Source organism: Rhododendron vialii, chromosome 9a (assembly GCF_030253575.1).
Source record: "Rhododendron vialii isolate Sample 1 chromosome 9a, ASM3025357v1".
NCBI lineage: Eukaryota > Viridiplantae > Streptophyta > Magnoliopsida > Ericales > Ericaceae > Rhododendron > Rhododendron vialii.
This window is the reverse complement of record NC_080565.1, coordinates 7,068,126-7,090,140: the sequence shown is the minus strand read 5'-3', so window position 1 is coordinate 7,090,140 and position 22,015 is coordinate 7,068,126. Positions and strand designations below refer to the sequence as shown.

The 22,015-nt window shown below is 37.8% G+C and overlaps 3 protein-coding genes across 3 annotated transcripts; all 3 read left to right on the top strand.

Annotated features, from left to right (window-relative positions):
- Nucleotides 1–9,602: 9,602 nt before the first annotated feature.
- Nucleotides 9,603–13,013, top strand: LOC131300861 (probable peroxygenase 4). Its single transcript, XM_058326870.1, has 6 exons — nt 9,603–9,944; nt 10,103–10,198; nt 10,482–10,567; nt 11,116–11,210; nt 12,459–12,584; nt 12,688–13,013. Exons 1-6 carry the CDS (start codon nt 9,890–9,892, stop codon nt 12,836–12,838), a joined length of 609 nt encoding a protein of 202 aa, XP_058182853.1. The 5' UTR covers nt 9,603–9,889; the 3' UTR covers nt 12,839–13,013.
- LOC131300862 (uncharacterized) lies at nt 11,217–12,446 on the top strand. Its single transcript, XM_058326871.1, has 2 exons — nt 11,217–12,173; nt 12,276–12,446. Exons 1-2 carry the CDS (start codon nt 11,666–11,668, stop codon nt 12,362–12,364), a joined length of 597 nt encoding a protein of 198 aa, XP_058182854.1. The 5' UTR covers nt 11,217–11,665; the 3' UTR covers nt 12,365–12,446.
- Nucleotides 13,014–14,880: 1,867 nt separating the features above from the next.
- Nucleotides 14,881–16,099, top strand: LOC131300860 (plasmodesmata-located protein 7-like). The gene has a single exon (XM_058326869.1). The coding sequence runs from the start codon at nt 15,076–15,078 to the stop codon at nt 15,868–15,870; it is 795 nt and encodes a 264-aa protein (XP_058182852.1). The 5' UTR covers nt 14,881–15,075; the 3' UTR covers nt 15,871–16,099.
- The last annotated feature ends 5,916 nt before the right edge of the window (nt 16,100–22,015 follow it).

Sequence of the window (22,015 nt, the reverse complement as noted above, 5' to 3'; positions counted from 1 at the left end):
GTCAATTCATCACCACCAAAAAATTGCATTTGATTCATTCGCCATTTCTTTTCCGGTGAAGTCCTGAAATACGGCAAGGAACCTCAAATCCGTTTGTGGAGACAAGCCGCATTCGCCTTTATTTTTGTTGTTGGCTTTGTTTCCCGAAATCTCCGTCGATTTCAATCGAGGGAAGAATTTTGGTAACAATTTTGGCGCTAGAAGGAGGGCATCATTACTAAATCGGAAGTAATGGTGGAGATCGATGTGAAAATGCAAGCCTTGCATGTAAGGCTTGAACAATTTACGAAAATGAAATAACGGCCATTAGTTGGCCTATTCTTGAATCTTCTGGAAAAAAGAAAAGAACCGACAGACATGGATAATGGCTATAATGGCCAATTCTTGAGTCTGTTTGTATTTATGAATGACATCTGGAAGAAGCAAGATCAAATATTAATAAAAGCCTCGCAAGGCTTGACAATTTATTCATGCAAAGAAACGTGAACATTAAAACATAGAAAGCCATAACTATGGTTCTGGAAGGTTTTGCCTTTGAACGAGGCAAAAGATTCATCGTTGGAACAGTCTGTTTTCCGATAAAACAAAATAATTAATAATGGCATATATTTATACACACGTCCATATTGTTTAAGGATGTGGAGGAGAAACAGAAGCCAATAATGAAAATGGCTCTTATATTTGGCCAAACATAGGCCAATGGCTACTCAATAAATTTTTCGTTCCAGATTTTACAAGAAAATCAGAACATATGTGACCAATTATGAATGAGAAATAGCCCTCTTTTGATGTCAAATTTGCTTGGGGGGCAAACTCATCTTTCTTTTGGCCAAATTATGCAATCTGTCGATCTTCGACATAAAGGATGTTCATGCCATTACTATTGGAGGTTGAACTCCATTGGCCTCCAAATCCAAAAGAAATTATTGCTTTTGGCCCTTATTCTTGTTTCGACTTTGTTTTCCAAAATCTCGGATGAATTCGATAGAGGGAATGTTTGTCGTTTGCTACGCGCATGTTTTGGCCTTTTCTTTATCGAAAGAATCTCAACTCCCATAATTTGTCAAGGGAATGTTTGTCGTATTGCTGCGCGCATGGGTTTGGCCATTTCTTTATCAAATGTTGGGGGAGAAATTAAGCAAGCAAATGCTTGTGCTTGATTAAGGCTCATGGCGTTAAATCCTTTTATCGATAGGCCATTCTTAGAGTTTTGATCGATAGGCCTTTAATCGATAGGCCATGTTTTGTTGTTTCTTGTTTGACGTGATTTGGCCTTGTCGAATCGACAGAGAAGCCACGAATTTACTAACATACAAAAGTCAGAAGCTGCTTTGTTTTTGGGCCAGTCGAATGGCATGCATGTGAATATCGACGGGCCATTTGTCATCTTTGGATGTTAGGACTTTGGCTTTCTGTATACAAAAAAAAATGTATGTCTTAATGCCACTTGCTGGCACTAGATTTTTCTGTCGAGGACCATATAAATATGGCCAACTGTAGTCTATAGTGTTTAATAAGGCTCGCTGTATAGCCTCTGATATCTATTTGCCCAAAGTTTTCCTTCAAGGAACTGATCGACAGAGATTAATTTCTCGACGGAGGCAATACCATCGACAGAAGCGATATTATCCCATCATTATCGACGGAGGGAATATTGCCTCTTAAAAGTCAAACTTGGTTTTCGATGGCAGAATTCAGCCTTGAAGGCTTTGTTCAGCCAAAAAGTAAAATGATTGGTGTAAAAGTTATCTAAAACTCTTCGAGAGTTGGGGGGTAAATGTTTACACCGTAAAGAGTTATCACCCGTTGATATCGACAGAGGGATGATTTAAAACTAGTTTCATTATTCACTTGGGTTACGTTAGCACTTCACCCAAATGAATAAGGGGGGCATTGTTTGTACCATATTTCACCGCCTGTCGATAATCGACCGAAAGGTGGCATTTAAGGAAATGCTTCCTATTTTATTATTTCGTATTAATAATATAACTAGTTTTTATTTGTTTGTATTTTAATAAAGTGCATGACACTTGGCATGCTCCTATACATTTAGAAGTTAAAAAGACACTTGTCATTGTCCTACACACTTTGAGGTTGAAGAGAAGTTATTTGGACAAGTGGCATGCTCCTACATACTTTGGAGTTTGTGGGAAGTTATTTGGACACTTGGAAGATGATGAAGAGTAGTGAGAAGTTAGGAAGTTATTTCCTACACATTGTATTTTCTATAAATAGCCTCTTTTGGCTTCATTGTAAATCCCTTCAACAAATCAACTTTGTTATAAATTTTTGTCTACCAACCCATTCGGGTTATAACTAGGAGTAGGAGTAGAATTAACTTAATTTTCTTACTTTCGATGGGGATCCGTCCTTTTTGATTGTAAATCTACCTTGGAAAAATAACAAAGTCCATTTGTTATTTTTCTTCCGCTCCACCCCACTTCACTAAACCATCAATCCACTCCGCCCAATCGATGGGTCGATTCCGTTCTTGAAGATTGGCGGGTGACGGTCTTCTTTTACGAGTCAATTCATCACCACCAAAAAATTGCATTTGATTCATTCGCCATTTCTTTTCCGGTGAAGTCCTGAAATACGGCAAGGAACCTCAAATTCGTTTGTGGAGACAAGCCGCATTCGCCTTTATTTTTGTTGTTGGCTTTGTTCTTGTTTTCTTTCCAATCGACGGAGAATCGACGGGAAATCGTATTGTAAAGCTTGCTGGAATGTGGATGTGAAAAGTGGAGTTTGGTTCCTTGCCGTATTTCAGGACTTCTTTGGAAACAAACAATGAAGTGGATAAAGTATGGAAGAAGATTAACAAAATGGACTTTATTAACCCTCAAGGTAGAAGAACAACCAATCGAGATGATTGAGTGAACAATTACAAGTTAATTCTACTCCTAGAAAAGAAAAGATAAAGGCCTGATTGGCGTTATTTGTGTGTCCTTACAATGAGGCCTAAAAAGGCTATTTATAGGAAAACAAATATGCGCAGGAAATAACTTCCCAACTTCTTCAATACTCCTTATTCTCCTTTGCTTCCACTTGTCCAAATAACTTCCCACTAACATCAAAGTGTGTAGGACAATGACAAGTATTATTTTCAACCGCCAAGTGTGTAGAACAATGCCATGTGTCCTTTCAACTTCCAAGTAAATAGAGATACGCCAAGTGTCCTGCACATGTTATTAAAATACAAATACCAAAAATAATAATAAAATAGGTTGCATTTCCATAATCGTCACCCTTCGGTCGATTATCGACGGGCGGTGAATATATGGTCCAAACAATGCCCCCCTTATTCATTTGGGTGAAGTGCTAACGTAACCCAAGTGAATAATGAACTAGTTTTAAATCACCCCTCTGTCGATATCAACGGGTGATAACTCTTTACGGTGTAAACATTTGCCCCCCAACTCTCGAAGAGTTTTAGATAACTTTTACACCAACCCTTTCATTTTTTTTTTTGATTGACATAACAAAGCCTTAAAGGGTTAAAAAATCACCGTCGAGAGTAACATGGTGTCATACTTGTCTGTCGATAATTTCCTTTAAGCTTATTCCTACCGAAAGGAAACGAGGAAATGTGATCTATTGGAGCATTATGACCCTTAGCACAATAGGCATGTGTAAACCATTAATCAACAGAGATTGGTTTATATCTAGCCAAGTATCTTGTTGGATTGTCAATCGACAGAGCCAAGTACCAATCGACAGAGCCAAATATCCATCAACAGAGCCAAGTGTCCTGATGGATTGTCAATTGACAGAGACTGGTTTTGTATGCTTGGAATTCATGTCAACCTATGAACAGGTTAATCTAGAACAAACGGCCTATGCAAAAAAGTTGTCGATTAAAAATAGCCTATTCCAGGACACATAAAAATTGCAGCCAACGTGCTTTGAGTTTCGAACTTTCAAACCAAAATTGACTCTTCTAAAGATGAGTTTGCCCCCCATGCAAACTCCATATCAAAAAAGAGAGGGCAATTTCTTATTTCATAATTCGGCCACAGCCTTAGTGGAAGGCCAAAGATGGTATCGACGGGCCTTGAATACAGTCAACAAGCCCTGATTATAATCGATGGTAGTAGCCTTACTTTTTCTGTCGAATTATTTTCATAATATCAACTCTCTTTGAGTTTTAAACTTTCAAACCATATTGGCTCTTGTAAAGATGAGTTTGCCCCTCATGCAAACTTGAAATCATATAAGTGGGCCATTTCTCATTCATAATTGGCCACATATGTTCTGATTTTCTTGTAAAATCCGGAACGAAAAATTTAATGAGTAGCCATTGGCCTATCTTTGGCCAAATATAAGAGCGAGCCATTTTCATTATTGGCTTCTGTTTCTCCTCCACATCCTTAAACAATATGGACGTGTGTATAAATATAAGCCATTATTATTTTGTTTTATCGGAAAACAAACTGTTCGAAAGATGAACTTGAAGAATTTTTTGCCTCATTCAAAGGCAAAACTTTCCATAACCACAGTTATGGCTTTCTATATTTTAATGTTCATGGCTATAAAGCCCACAGGTTGCTTGAATTAATGTTCAACCTTTATAAACGACAAATCTTAGCAAGAGGCAAAGACAACATTGATTACGCTTTCAATTAAATAGTCACAGTGTTTGTCGAAATTTTTCAATGCACGACTGTAAACAGTTTTGGTTCTTTTCTGATGTAAACCACTGAGAATTAGCCAACGAATGGCTTTTCTTTGCATGAATAAATTGTCAAGCCTTGTGAGGCTTTTATTAATATTTGATCTTGCTTCTTCCAGAAATCAACCATATATGCAAACAGAGTTAAGAATTGGCCATTATTTAATCAAGCCATTATCCATTTCTGTTGGTTCTTTTCCTTTTTCCAGAGTGATCCCAAAATTGGCCAACACATGGCCGTTATTCCGTTTTCGCAAATTACTCAAGCCTTATGTGCAAGGCTTTCATTTTCACATCGATCTCCACAATTACTTCAGATTTAGTAATGACACAGACAAAACTGTAGCCAAATTGGCCACTTATATTTGCCAAAAATTGTAGAAAAGCAATGAACATTATCTACACCTCTTAACCAAAATTGGGCATATTTCAACCAAAACCAATATGGATACCAATACAGATGCCTTCTAAAAAATCCATACCTCTTCCGAATATTGTTGATCAACAATCGAACAAATAATTTTGGGGTCCTTGTGGTTGATGTGTAGTGTGCCATAGGAGGCACATATTGACTTTGATTAGTACCAAATCCATGCGGTACTTTGAAACCAATGGGAATGGTTTCATTTTGGTCATTAACACATTGACTTCCAACTCCATTACTTCCACTAGTATTTGGAAGTGGTTGATAAAAATCCGTTGGCCTTGTTGGGGTAGGCCTAGGTTCAAAAATTGGATTTTCAAATACTTGAGAAAAAGGTACCTCAGTAACATGATTTGGACATCCACTGCTTTGTCCAAGGTTAACGTTTACGTTAATTGGTACTTCCATTATTGGCTGATTTCGAGCCATTGCAACTTTAAACATAGCCATCAATGTTTTGGCTATTTTACTCTCTGGATCATTTAAAACCCTCGCAAATCGTTGAATCAAGCCAGACGATTCAATCTCTGAGCCATTTGGTGCCATTGCTCACTTCCAAATTAGTAATGAGCCCTCCTTCTAGCGCCAAAATTGTTACCAAAATTCTTGTTTTCTTTCCAATCGACGGAGAATCGACGGGAAATCGTATCGTAAAGCTTGCTGGAATGTGGGTGTGAAAAGTGGAGTTTGGTTCCTTGCCGTATTTCAGGACTTCGTTGGAAACAAACAATGAAGTGGATGAAGTATGGAAGAAGATTAACAAAATGGACTTTATTAACCCTCAAAGTAGAAGAACATCCAATCGAGATGATTGAGTGAACAATTACAAGTTAATTCTACTCCTAGAAAAGAAAAGATAAAGGCCTGATTGGCGTTGTTTGTGTGTCCTTACAATGAGGCCTAAAAAGGCTATTTATAGGAAAACAAATATGCGCAGGAAATAACTTCCCAACTTCTTCAATACTCCTTATTCTCCTTTGCTTCCACTTGTCCAAATAACTTCCCACTAACATCAAAGTGTGTAGGACAATGACAAGTATTATTTTCAACCGCCAAGTGTGTAGGACAATGCCATGTGTCCTTTCAACTTCCAAGTAAATAGAGATACGCCAAGTGTCCTGCACATGTTATTAAAATACAAATACCAAAAATAATAATAAAATAGGTTGCATTTCCATAATCGTCACCCTTCGGTCGATTATCGACGGGCGGTGAATATATGGTCCAAACAGCACTGCGTGCACGGTTAAACATCATGCAACTAAATGGCCAAGGCCAACTACAACGCAGAACCAGTGAACCACCACCCGAACAAGCAACCGCTAAAAGCCCCATCCTGCTATACGCAACCGGAATCCTCCTGGCGCCATCACAACCTTAGTCCCTGCTACAACGCAAGGTTAAACCGCCAAGAACGTCTCCACAACCATTAATTATGACAGGCATCGATCAACCCCCAAATCAAAACCAAACGCTTCCAATCAAAAGTCGCCAAAATCCAGCCATACCCCAGACAACCCAGTAAGCCGAATTGCATAATATAGCCCCAAAAAATTTGGGTGGTTTTGAATTAAAAGTAAAGATGATATTTGTTATAAAAAAAAATTATATTTGTTAGTTTTGTGCATGCGTCAAACTATGGTGACTAATTGGTTCGTCTCGACAGAAAAAGTGAAAAAGTAAAAAACGATTGTAAGTAATTTTTTAAATAAAGACAAAAATAAGTAAAAAAAGACCAACTTTTTACTAATTTTTGTCTTTTGAAATTTTTTTTTGAGTTTCGATTCTTCTCGTTAGGATGAATCAATAAATCATAAAAATTTAATGTAAAACTAACATAAGCAATTTTTTTTTAATAAAGACAAAAAAAAAAGTCAAATTGACTTTTTAATCGAAAGCACTCAAAACAAATTCATACAAACTGCTTACCCCAACAAGAGGCTATCTAACTTGAGTCGTGCTATACGTACCGACCGGCCGGGAGGGATTTCGTACCGACCGGCCGCGCCGGGCAGTCTCCGGCCACCGGACGGCCGATCCGAGCCGTCCAAAAATTCTATAAACAAAAACCGAGGGGCCTCGCGCAAGAATCAACGGCATCCGAGGTGTGTAGGGTGCTTGATCCGAGCACCCCTTTTTTGTGTGTATACACGTATATACATATATACACGAAAAAGAGGTGCTCAGATCAAACACTCTACACATCTCGGATGCCGTTGATTCCCGCGTAGGGCCCCTCGGTTTTTTTTTTAGAATTTTTGGACGGCTCGGATCGGCCGTCCAATGGCCGGAGAGAGCCCGGCGCGGCCGGTCGGTACGAAATCCCTCCCCGGCCGTCGGTACTTATATCATTTCTGATCTAACTTGCATAAAACTTGCAAATAAACCGCTGGCCATATAGCACCTAGGGGTGACAAATTGAACTCAGACCAATTAACAAATCCAGACCCATCAATTAAAAAATAGACCCAACCCAACTCATTTATTAGTTGGGTAAAAATGGGTTCAAACCCAACTAACCCATTATTAATTGGGTCTTAATTGGGCATCAATTGGGTCAACTTAAATGATTCAATAGGTCATGAAAGTAACCCACCAAAAATTTCGAGACGAACCAGCTACCATTTTCAAGCGCCAACAAACATATACTATATAGAAACATGGCTTACCTCGTCAACTTCATCAATCTCTTTGAAAACTTCTCCGCTCCTTCTACACAAGTCCTAGTACGTCTCTCTCTCTCTTTTATTCAATTCTTTTGTGCTAAATTACACGTGTTCAAAAATATTTTGTAAGGTCCGAATTAAAAATCAATTGTGACCAGTAATAATTATTTTGACCAGTCAAAATTGAAAACACATCTCATCCATCGATTGCGCGAATGGACTGATGAAATTGCGCTTCACCGTGAATAAGTTGCTCTCATGGTAGTCCCGCATAGGGTTTGGATTAAAAAGTTAAGTGACTTATTTTTTTGTCCTTATTCAATTTTTTTTGTATTTTTTTGTTTTGCGTCAAACTTTTGTGACTTATTGATTCGTTTCGACGAAAAGAATCGGAAAAGTAAAAAAATTTGATCGAAACTTATAATTTTTTGAATAAAGACAAAAATAAGTCAGTAAGACAAAAAAAAATACTTATTCTTGTCTTTTTGAAAAAATTTATGAGTTTCGACCATAACTTTTTACTTTTTTGATTTTTTTCGATGAGACCAATCACTAAGTCACAAAAATTTAACGCAAAACTATCAAATATAAAAAAAAGTTGAATAAAGACGAAAAAAAGATATATAAATCTCGCAACAGGCTAGTTTTGATTCTGATCGAATGGAAAATTCAACTTATGAATGGAAAGTTGGCTTGTTCGTGGTTTGTTTTTTTGTCCTTATTCAATTTTTTTCGCATTTATTTGTTTTTCGTTAATTTTTTTTGTAGATTATTGCTTCGACATGATAGGAGGAATCTAAAAAGTAAAAAATTATGACCGAAACCTAAATTTTTTGAATGAAGATAAAAATAAGCCAATTTTTCGTCTTTATTTAAAAAAAATATGAATTTCGATCGTAATTTTTTACTTTTTAGATTTTTCTCGTCATGAAAAAGCAATAATTCTTAAAATTTGACAAAAAGCTAACAGATGCGAAAAATATTTGAATAAAGACAAAAAAATAAGCCACTTGGAACGCTGCGATTTGGTACTTAAGAGCGACCAATATGGTAATTAAGTGTACAGGGGTAATTTGGTCATTTTTGTAGTAGAAGGATAGTATGATAATTTTAGTGCACATGGTATTTTAGTCCTTTAAATTTACAGGGGTAATATGGTCATTTTAGTGTACATATGTATTTTAGTCATTTTAGTATATAGTATATAATTGGATTAATGAGCGGGTTGGGTTTGCTTTTAAATAAATGGGTTGGGTTGAGTATGGTTAATTAGACTCATAATTAATGGGTCTAAATGGGTCAATGACCCATTAAAAACCCAACTCACTTGCAACTTACCCATTTCGATCCAAACTCACCCATTTGACACCCCTAATAGCACCCATTGTAACAGCAGCTGACACAAATCAGTGCGAGTGTGTAAAAGTGTACGTGTGCAATCATGGAATGGAAAGAGACTAAGGGCTTGTCCGGACAAAAAAGCCATTGGCTTTTCCGCCAAAAATAAGCCAAACAAACCCACATAAAAACAAAAATAAGCCAATAAGCCATTTTTTTCGTTTTTATTAAAAAAATATTGAATTTCGATCAAAATTTTATACTATTTAGATTCCTCTCATCATGAAGATGTAATAATTCCCAAAAAAATGATAATAAATCAAGTGATACGAATTTTTTTAAATAAAAACAAAAAATAAGTCACTTTAGCTTATTTGTCCGAACACCCAAAAAGGGCACCTAAATCGCTTGCTAGATCACGCCCATCATAATGGCACCCAACATAGATCGGTTAGCTATAACCAGAATCCACAATAACCACACACAACCCATCATAGCCAAAAACGGCGCCCCAACCCGGCACACCCATTCACCACAAAAACAGTCACGAACGATGAAGACTATGGCCTAAGAACGATTGGGTCATCAGTGTGAAACCACAATCAGTAAATTAAGCATCCATCCGGATTCCGAGCTCCCAATTATTCAAATTCTATCGAATCTTTCCCCATCGCTTTTTATACCCATTCCAATTCCCCTAAAAATTCACCCATCTCTCTCTCTCTCTCTCTCTCTCTCTCTCTCTCTCTCTCGATCTTGAAAGTTTGGCATAAAGAAGACACATCCATCATGGGTTCATCTTTACCTGATTCCAAAACTTGCGCAAACAGCATTCAGCATCAGGGTATGCAAATTCTCTACCCAATTTTCGCCCATCCGAATACCGGACGTAATTATGTGTGGACATAATTCAATATATCTGAAAGATAGCTATAGATTTTCGAGTGAGATTATGCTTAAATTAGTCTTACATGCATATCGTACATTTTTTCATGGCAGGAGTTGATGGTTTTAAGGATCAAAATGTGCTGCAAAAGCACGTTAATTTCTTCGATCGGGACAAAGATGGAGTTGTTTATCCTTGGGAAACATTTCAAGGTCCTCTCTCTCTCTTCGATGGGCAAAAGTTAATTCAGATATCATGAAGATAAAATTTTGAAATCAATGCAATTAGCTTGAGTTTTTTCGAGTAGAAGGAGTAGAATAGTCAGGCTACCTACCCATCGAAGTCATCTCTCTCTCTCTCTCTCTCTCTCTCTCTCTCTCTCTCTCTCTCTCTCTCTCTCTGTTTTATTTATTTCTCTTTGTATTAGTTTCTTAGTATGAGTAACGACTTATTGGTTTGATTTGTATCTTTCATGATTTTTTTTTGCTTAATCAGGTTTTCGGGAAATTGGGTGTGGTGTTTTATTGTCCTCCTTGGCTTCCGTTTTCATCAACGTCGGTCTTAGTGCCAAAACTCGTCCAGTAATTTCCTCTCTCCCTCTCTCTTCAACGTATAAACACACAAGCAAGAACACATATATTATATACTCCCTCCTCACCAAATAATGTACGTATAACACTATATAGACTAATCTTAAAAAATTATTTGTATTTTGTTGCGTGTAATGGTATTCATAATTTTAAAATATTTGTCTAATAGAACTAAGTGAAAATATATCGAACAAGATCCAATTTTCACATAAAAAATATTTTTTGTTTGATCGAACCTATCTTGGTTATTGGTGCATTTTTTCATCTTTTAATTGAAGTTTGTTTTTTGGATTTATCGTCAATAGAATATTCATGGAATTAGAAACATGAATTACGTACATGTGGTTGGAAAAAAAATCCAAATCAAGAAAAAATTTGGCAGTTTGGTTGGGGTAATATCCGTAGTTCATACTTATATCGCCATTGCGTGGCATGTTTGATTTCTTTGATTTTGCATCATGGTGCTCTAATTATTATCTTCCATTGAGGAAATGACTAATTAATTGGCCTTTATTATTTGATGATTGTGTGTGGTGCAGGGTAAATTTCCTTCTCTACTATTTCCAATTGAGGTAAAGAACATCCAGAAAGCTAAGCATGGGAGTGACTCTGGTGTCTATGACACAGAAGGAAGGTACACATTATTGATCACCTAACCTCTAGCCAATATAACAACTTTGTTACCACAAAACGCAAACACAGTGTTACTTGTACACACTCACAGAAGAGATGGAGTCCTCACGTGGCAAGGTTTTAAAATTACGGCCGATATATAGGAGAGTAGGAGAGAGTAGCTAATTAATGTTATAAAGGCTCAAGCCTATATATATATAGGAGTAGCTAATTTTATAAGGGGACGAGTTCTTTGACATTAATATGGAATTCTTGTTTTGTTTGGACATGATGATCTTTGGAATTGGAATTGTGGGGTGGCGTTCCCCCAAAATCCCTTCACTGCTTTTGGATCTGGCCTGAGCTCCGTCTTCGACTTAATCCTGTAAGACAAGGAGCCATCGTTAGTGCCTAACCGTCCAGTAACAATTGAGAAGGCACTCTGATAGTTAATTAAGTAAGCCCTTGATCAAGAAGATGATGTACAGAGCTCTTATTAGATCAGTAGAAACGACGTACCTCTTTGGGTATGCCAGCACTTGTACCACCAACACCACACCACTACCGCAGCCGCTACTACCATGGGTTGGTTTTAGTTTCTTGTCTAGCGTGCGTATGCCATCTTTCTACCACCACCACTACCGCTCCTACCATCTTTTATCTCTCTATACCATCTTTCCACCATCTTCCATCCTTTCAATCACAACATATCTTTACCAAGAGTACCACGCCACCACTCGCTACCGTCATCACCAGCACCACCCTCTACCACTGTCACCACCCTCATCCCCATCCTTACACCACCATTGGCTACCTCTGCTTCAACAAACACATACAACCATGACCACCATCGCTACCCTCCTCTCCACCACATTACCACGTGCATTTAGCACCTCTCCACCACCAACCACCACAAACACTTGGCGACCATTAGTAAAACATCTAAAGGGAATAAGTACTGATGATATCAAACCCATTTATCTTTGTATCAAACGTTTTGTTTTCGTTCAGCTCTTGATAGTTTTATTAACAACGTTATGCTTTAAAAAATCAGCATTAAGTTTTAAACACTTACTGTAATTTTTAGCTTTCATTTTTCAGAGCATCACCTTACTTTTTCCCTCCCTTCAATGTCAGGTTATAAAAGTACCTCAAGTTCCTTCTATCTGTGGCTAGAATGCCTTTTCAGTTGTGTTTAAGTTCAGAGTTGTACTTTAGTAAATCCTTGGTTTTATCTTATTTTATTATCAGTGTTATTCTTGAAATTAAGGTTTGTTCCTGCAAAGTTTGAGGAGATTTTTGGCAAGCACGCGCGTACAAATGCAAACGCCTTGACGTCAGACGAATTGATGACAATGCTAAAGTCAAACAGGGTCCCGAAGGACTATGCCGGATGGTTCGTTATTATTCTCTTTCAAATTTGTTCGAGTTTATTCTGTATGTCTGTTTTTCGAACATGCCTAAGTATAATACGATGAGACCGTCGGGACAAGTTGCAGGATTGCAAGCTACTCAGAGTGGAAGATCTTATACATGCTTTGCAAGGACAAGAACGGTTTATTGCATAAAGACACAATTCAAGCTGTTTATGATGGAACCCTGTTTGAGCATATGGCAATGGAGAAAGCTTTGGCCGGGAAAAAAGCGTGAATTAGCCAAATTGAAGCAGTGATAATTGAGACTTTGATTCAACTGTTATGAAATGGACAAGTGATGGTTAAATTAGCTTGGATGGGCTTCATTGCCGTGTACAAATGTATGTGCTTCCAATTGTAGCGGTAATTGAACAATTAGTCGATTGTCAGTATGTTTTTTTACAACTCAAGTACTGTCTAAGCCAGCTTACGCACTTATCGACTAATCTTGGAGGTCTAATCTCATTACCCACTTGCAGGAGAGCCCAATTAAAGCTGGAGCATAGCTGCATATGCTTTATATGGATTGACTCTAAAAAAGTTGATAACACCCGTGAGATTTCGAATTAGAAACTTTAGAAAGGAGCAAACCCCTAAGGCTAACGGAAAAATATACATGATATATACCAGTCCTTTGTGTACCGGAAGTATATATCCATGCATAAAGCATGAAGATTGGCATGGGTTGGAGTGAAGGTGGTAATATGTGGCTTCGTAATGAGAAAAATTCAAAATACCCCCAATCTTTACTCTAAATTTTAATTAGACTTTCAATCTTTTAAAAAAAATCAATTTTACTCTCAACGTTATCTTCTGTTAATCAAAACGGCCTCTTCCGTCTAAATGACTAACAGATTTCGTTAAATGCTTTGTTAAATAGCGTCTCGATTGAATTTTGATGATTCAAGCCACTCAATGTGTTCAGAAAGTGATTTTAAGGGTACCCACAAGAAAATAGCAACAAAAGTGACCGGAAAGGGCTTAATCCAAACAATTCCGAATAGTTTTTTATTGAATAATTCAAATAAAAACTGCTCAAATTAAGCTTTTTCCGGTCTTTCTTTTTTTTTTTTTGCAAATTTCTCTCTGACATCCTTAAAATCACATTCTGCACATATTGAACGGTTCGGATTATAAAAATTTGATCGAAAACTATGAGATTGATATTTGAGATGTTTTTTTTAGATGTTTTCAGAACCGCCTCGATTATATATATATATATATATATATATATATATATATACACACACAAATTATCAAGTGAGGGATCCCTCACTTTGTTAAAATGCGGGACTTTCATTTCCCGATCAAATTTTGAAAATCCGAACCGTTCAATGTGTGCAGAACGTGATTTTAGGGTCTCCGCGAGAAATTAACGAAAAAAATGACCGGGAAGGGCTTCATCCGAACAGTTTTTTTTGAACCGTTCAATGAAAACTGCTCGGATGAAGCCCTTCCCGGTCATTTTTTTTGCTGATTTCTCGCGGGAACCCTTAAAATCACATTCTGATCACTTTGAGTGGCTCGGATCATCGAAATTCAATCGGGAAGGGGAGTCCCGCATTTTAAAAAAATGCGGGATCCCTCACCGGAACCCGACTGTATATATATATACATACACACACATAAAACTTCTTATAAGAGCGCCCTTACCGTATTAAATTGAGGACGCTCCTTTCCCGACCAATTTGCAATGATCCGAGTTGTTCAATGTGTTTAGAATATGATTTTAAGGATATCTGCGAAAAATCAGAAAAAAAAAGACCGGAAAGGGCTTTATCCGAGCAGTTTTTGTTTGTTTTTTATCGAACGGTTCAAATAAAAACTGCTCGGATGAAGCACTTTCCAATCTTTTGTTTTGCTGATTTCTCGCGGGTACCCTTAAAATCGCGTTTTGAATATATTGAGCGGCTCGGATCATCGAAATTTGGTTGGAAAATGAGACGTCTGCAACTTAACTAAAATAAGGGTGCCCTTATAAGAGCTGTTCAAAAAAACAAAAAGGATGCTCTTATAAAAAGCTAACTGTGTGTATATATACACACACAAGTAATTATTCAATACTCCTGGAGTATATAAACAGTATACTCCCTCATCTCACATAATATGTGGATCCTCTATGTGTCCCTTTTGTGGGCCCCATATATTATGTAAGAGGAGATAGTATATTATTCATTTACTCTGGAAATATTGAATAATTTTCGTATATATACACACGTACACCGAGCTCGAGCTTCTAGTGTACTCCCTTGCTATGGTTGGCCCATGCAATATTCTCAGTCTAAAGTAAGTTATTTTTGCAGGGTGCGTTATGACTCCTCAAAACATAACTCACATATATATTCTCCTAAGCTAAAAGCTTCAAAAATTCTCCTTTACCCTCCAGAAGTCCCTCTCTTCCTTACCTCTGCTTCTCTCTCTCTCTCTCTCTCTCTCTCTCTCTCTCTCTCTACAACTAGACCTAAAAACACCATGTCCATTCACCCCCCCTCTCTCTCCTCTCTCCTAACTTTCTTCCTCACCATCTCTACCCTCCCGCACATATCAACCCCTTCCACCCAATCCTTCCTCTACGGCGGCTGCTCCCAGCAAAAATACGGCCACGGCACGACCTACGAGTCCAACGTCAACTCGCTCCTCACCTCCCTAGTCAACTCAGCCTCCTCCTCCAACTTCAACGAGTTCAAGATCTCCGTCCCCGGCTCCACCCAGGCCGACATCGTCTACGGCCTCTACCAGTGCCGCGGCGACTTCCAGAACCTCGACTGCCGCAGCTGCGTGGCCCGGGCAGTGAGTCAACTCGGCGCCCTCTGCCCCGACGCGGCGGGCGCGGGGTTGCAGCTGGAAGGGTGCTTTGTGAAGTACGATAGCACTGCCTTTTTGGGTGTGGAGGACAAGACTATGGTGTACAAGAAATGTGGGCCGTCGATTGGGTATGAGTCTGATGGGTTGACTCGTTGCGATGCTGTGATGGATTATCTAGCGGCTGGGAGCCAGTATTTTAGGGTTGGTGGGTCCGGGCAAGTCCAGGGTATGGTTCAGTGCGTGCAGGATCTGAGTATGAGTGCGTGCCAGGATTGTTTTTCGGAGGCGATCGGACGGTTGAAAACCGAGTGTGGGTCCGCTGCATGGGGTGACGTGTTCTTGGGGAAGTGCTACGCGCGTTTCTCGGAGCATGGGGTGTACTCGACAGGCGGTGAGGGGTTCGGCTGCGGGCGGCAACACCGTTGGTGGTTTGTGGTTAGTGGGTTTGTGATGCTTTGGTGATACTTATAAATCAAAAATGTTACTCATACAATAATCCAAATATAACCTCTCATATACATGTGGGCTTAACACACACTACTATGTGTGGGCCCCACATATTTGCGCGAGATTGTATAAGTTGTTGTGTTTGAATTGTTGTGTGAATAGTATACTTATAAATTGTAAATTAACCTTGACCTAGCATGGTGATTTTGGTAAATTTAACGTGCGTGAGTAGTTTTTCTTTCTTTGTTTCTTTAAAGTGAATTTTATTTCAAATTATCTGTATATTTCGTTAGGTCAAGAAGGAAACTAGCTCATGTGAAATTCAAGTTGATCGGGCGTCAACAAGTATGCTGTGATCATAACAAAGCAAACACCTCCTTTTTTATAAGGAAAAAATTATTCACTTATGTACCTATGCCAACAAGTAAAAAGCGAGAATAAGAAATAACGATATCAAATCACATACTGTCTGACCAATCATATGCACACCAAACTCCTAATAATGTTGGTAAGATAAACTACCGATGTTAGAAAAACGACGAACAATGCTCACTCAAAACCTCAAAAAACAAAAACCAACATAAAATGGTCATGTCCTTGATTGATGCAAAAACAAAGCACATAACTCTAATCGATCTCTCTCGTGTCTCCCTCATTTTTGCACACATATAAATAGAGGTTTCGTTCAACATCTTGATTGATGCAAACTAGCTAAAGAGCGAATACATGCATGGTTGAACAGTATATACGTTCCTGAATGATAAATCTCAATTTGCTTCACTATATGTACCATACAATACTCGATGTATATTTTCCGATTCTCAATCTTATTTGCGCATGGACTCTTTCTGTTCGTAAGTTGTTTCCATTTTTGTTGAGTGCTTGGTTCTTAAGTCAAGGTATATCGGTGTTTGCAATAATTTTTGGAATAATTTTAGAATACAATACTGTGCTAATGTTTGACACAGCTTCTATTGTTTACTTTGACCCAAAAATAGCTTTTAAAGATGCTTAAAAATGATTCTCAGCAATAATATAGTTTTTGTATAAACTTTTGAATTCTGTTTGTATGAGAGATGGACATGAATGGTAGTACTTATAAGTTTCCAGTATGAACAAGGAAAGCTTTCGTTTAAATTACTACTTTTCACTTTACTTTGAGTTTTGCCTGGTCACCAGGACAAACAAGCAGGCCCACAAGCAAAGGCATCTTTAGGAACCAAAGAATCCAATGCTACTGGGATGGTATACATGCCTATCCAATGCTACTGGGATGGTATACATGCCTGACCCGGTTTGAGAGGTTCTATTCACCCTGAATTTCAGAGGCTAGCTACTTTCACCGGGGTTAGAGCATTCGCACCAAACTTTCTAAATTTTGGATCAATTTATACCTCAAAAAGTCACTTTATTACTTTAGCTACCTACTTTTGAAATATCTACTGCATCAGACTCTTTACTTTCACTCTCTTTTCAATTAAAATATTCAAACTCACCCAAATAAACACACAGAATTCCCAGGACGGATCGTGTTCACCGGCAGCGACGGAATTCCTCGGCTACGGAGGAATTATTGTTTATATAAAAAATAAGGATAAAAAATTAAGTACTATAATTTTCAATCTGTTTGAACCAGTGTGAAAATCTTATTTTTTGATCATTTTATCCTAAAGAGTCATAATTAATTTTTGTCTCTAGAGCTCTCATAATTAAGATTTTGCTCTACAGGGTTCCAATAACAGAATAATGAAAGAAGGAAACATGAGGAGAACACAAATAAAATAATAAAATATTATGTAGCTTGTGAATAGTTCCTCTCTTCTTATAACAAGGAACTGTAGCCAAACTAAAATTCTGTAAAGAAGCGATGTGGCCCACGAGACTGGTGAGCAAACTTTTGAGAATTTTGCTTGTTACTGTAGCTGTAGAAGAAGAATAGTGAAGGAGATGTGGATGCCCTTAGAGGAGTTGATAGATTAGTTCACAATAGGTTTCAGAGGCTATTCATAACTCTGAATTTCAAACGACCACAAAGGAACTCAAACCCTACCTCCCACATGAAGAGGATCAGAATGCCAACTGGGCTAGAGCCCATTGGCATGCCTGACCCTGTTTGATTTGTTCCTTTTTTCCATCTCATGCTTCTGCTTGGTACCCTTAGCATTTTCAGTTTTCCTGCGCTTAAGCTAATTTTTCAACCAAGAAATTGATGGAGCCTTGTCGTGAGGATCAACCACATGCATGTCTGAATGGATTATTGAAAATCGATAAACATTCTAGCAAAAGCTCTCCCATCTTAAACACATTTAGGTGCAAATGGAAGCGAATTAAACTATGTTAATGAATCTATCTTAGTGTCGTAGACTCGTTCATCGGTTCATGTGTGACAACAGTGCAAAACGTCTCATGATTTCAAAAGATTTCAATTTCAGGGTCTGGTTTTAGGAGATACTTGCAATATTTCACATGCATCGGGCACATAGTTCGCGTTGCATGCTAGTCGTTTTCTCAATTCTTCATAAGACTACTAGCACAATCCGTCCACTTATTGTCATCAGAATCAACTTATTTGTTCTCTAGCTTTGTGCTTTTGTTTAATGCCTCATTGCTTGGGCAAATTGGTATATTATCGATCTCATTGTTTCTTTTGCTTTTACTTCACATATGGTCCCTACATTTTCTCTCTCCCCTTGTCTTTGAGAAGTTTCCTGTACATTTCCTCAAAAAGAAACCTACTTCTGAAAAGGAAGCGTATCGAAACAGGTTTCTTGAAACAAAGTCCAAAGCTTAAAAAGTTGAAATAATTATAACAAGGAACAAGCCCGAAGATTCGCGACTCCACAAAGGCTCATACCCACTTAATTAAAAAGGTCAGCATTCATATTGTACTCATTGCAGCTGCATTAAAATTAAAAAGCCGTTCTTTACTTTATGCAGCTAAGTTGAGTATTTAACTAGAATGATGTGATTGCTTTCATAGTTATAAGTCGGTGTGAGGAAATGATGCATGTAATTGCTTTCGTAGTTAGTATAAGGTTAGCATTCGCGTTTGGATGGCTGGGATTGCCGACGGATACCGCCAGGTGGTACCCGCTCGGCATCTAAAACTTTCTACAATCATGAGAGGTAAAGTAGTAGGTTGGTAAAATATTTTTCTATGGTGTGATACATAAAAATATTTCCACATTGGATAAACAAAAAATCATTTTTGTTGGCCGTGGTCGTGTTTTTTAGGCAATGTAACAATGCATATATGCATGGTTTAAGTGATATTCCCCCGACCTTTTTAATTTTTATTTCAAACCCCCAATTTATATACATAGTTAATTGAGTGACACAAAAGTGGCAATAGATTTGGTCCATATGGATTCTAAGTTTCATAAAGCAATAAAACCATGACAATAGTGGGCAATAATTGTAAAGTATAGCGATGCATCCTCTCTTTCATCAATTATTCATTGCTTTTGGCTAACAAATATTGCCTAATTGGATGTTTACCTTAAGGTGGATTTGTACGTACCAATCCATTAGTCCCACCATTAATTACTTTAATCCTTTCAAAATATTTCTTCACTTTATTTTCCCCTTCAAATCTATATGTGTGATGAGAAACCACTGCTAGTGCGCAGTTGGTTGTCTCATTTTCTCCCTTCGTTGAGGTCTCGGTCTGAGCCCCACGAGGGGCAGATTTTGGGGGTCAGGCTATGGATAGCTTTTAGACACCCTATGCTAACTCTTACACCTCACTAGCTCCTGCTAATGTATACAATATTGGCAAAAATAAAATGTTTGATGAAATGTGGAGTGAGGACCCATGCATTATAGAAGTTTTAATGGTATTATATCACACTTAGGATCACTTAATTGCATGTACGTAGATTGACTCAAAAGGTTTTTATGTTCCTCAAAAACAATAAAGTTACATAAAGACATTATGGCCTTAAATTAAAGAAGGCAACATGCATGAGGTGACAAGAGGTAAAAATGTATCAGCTTTAAACTTTTGCCTATAAAAAAAAAAAATTTTGTATCAGCCTTGTAACACTTTTGATCTAATATAAGTTATGTTGTTTGGTTTCAAAAAAAAAAGTTGACAAGAGGTATGACAAATTAGAGACATGAATTAGAGAGCCAAATATTTGAAGTTTGTGTAACTATTGGAAAATATTTTCAGCTAAGCTTCTCCTATCCTTGTAATTGGACTGTACGTGTTTGTCTAGACTCGTGCAGCCCACATATTTAAATTTTTTCGTATAGATCTCAATGCATATATCTTAACCAATAAATCAACATAGTTGGATAGTAATTGTAAACGCATGCTTCAATGTGTGTGCTATTAATCCAATGATTTCATCACATTTTTTTTAGAAGAAAATTCACAACCATGTTTTTGAAATAGAACGCAATTGTTTTTCCTGGACATGAACGCCCATAGTTATGATTATTAGGCCAACATAGTTTTCTTGTTGAACAATATATATCCTGCTCAATCTACTTAAAATGATCGAGCAAAACGCTGAGGGGTTGCCTTGCTACTAACTTGCCGTGCCATGAATATTGATCGCTATAACTGTCTTTAATTCCGTAGTATCAGAATCTTGTTTGATTTTTTATAGAAAGGCTCGTTTAATTCGCTAGCTATCTTATTTGTTTATGTATGCAACGCACACAAGACTGTAAACTATATAAGCAAATAAGACTATAATAAGTCTGTTTGGTTACTATTTGTTTATTTAGTCTTATTTAAGCTTATGATCATTATGCAAACTAATTAAATAAACAGCGGTATTGCCAATTTTTTTTTTTTTTTTGCTTATTGCTTAAATTAGGCAAATAAGATTGTGAACTAAACGAACCCTAAAGAATTTTTATTTTTTTTAGCACACACACACAGAAATATACTATTTACACTAGCTCAACAAGATCACGAGGAGGTACATGTGATACAAAAGGAAAAATTATGAGTCAGTCCAAAAACTGCGAGTTGTGGAAACGAACCCTCAAGATTCACCATTCCAATTGGATCAATACGAATTTTGGATCAACATTCCTACGGGTTTGGGTTTGGGTTTCGCTATGCAACGGGTCGATAACAATTAACAATGTCCAAGCCCTATAGTCTTGGCCCGGAGGCCAGGACTGGTCCGACAGTTATATATGCCGAAACGAAAAATAATGATGCTACTTGTATGCCAATTTATGTGCGTTGGTTTAGATAAACAAGAAAAAAACAATGTTAGAATCACACATAAACTGAGAACCACATCTGAAGTGTTATCAACTCATGTAGAATCAGCCTATGTTGTGCCTCGGTCTAGTTTTAATTGAGGTTGCCGCTGGTGGACAGTGCGATTTGTTTCCAGGTTTAGTCGAGATATATGCATATTCTAGCTTGGAGTTAAGTTTACAAAAAAAAAATAATTCAAAACCAACTTAGAACCGCATAAACAAGAGTGATTAACAGTGTTCTTGGAGTACCCTCACGTATTGCTCCCAGAACTTTCTTAGCCCCTCATTCGTGTAGACTCCCACGTCACAAATATAAAGTGAAATAGGCCGCTGGAAGACTACGTGACGGTGTTCCATGAGCAATTAATTATTAGGTCATACACATTGCTTAGGTTTGTGTGTGAGTGTGTGTTTCAGCGGCACCACATGATGGTGTTCTATGAGCAATTAACAATTAGGCCAATACACACTGTTGATTTATTTATTTATTTATTTATTGAACAAGCAATCAATTCAATTCACAATACCCGAAGGTAAAAGCCAGAAGGCTACAACGATTTCATCAAAAAATACAGGAATGAACCAAAACTACTAAAACCTAGACACCGGAACACATCCACTATGAGGCTCCAAAGCACATACTGCAAAAGCAGACCATACATAAATGCAAGGTATAGGGCCCGTGTCCGATTTCAGTATAGAACTCAAAGGGACACCCAGTTCAAACCCTAACCATAAGCACAGATGAAATCAACACCAAACCAAAATAGAAAACCTAACCAAACTGAAAACTTATTCGCCCACCGGATCTGGAAAAACCAGACCGGTACAGTCACCAGATTGGGGAAACTAGCCTGAAAAAACCGAGCCAAAGACAGCCGGTTCAAGGACCTCCGGCCAAGGATCAATCGCCAGCGAACGCCACCCAGAA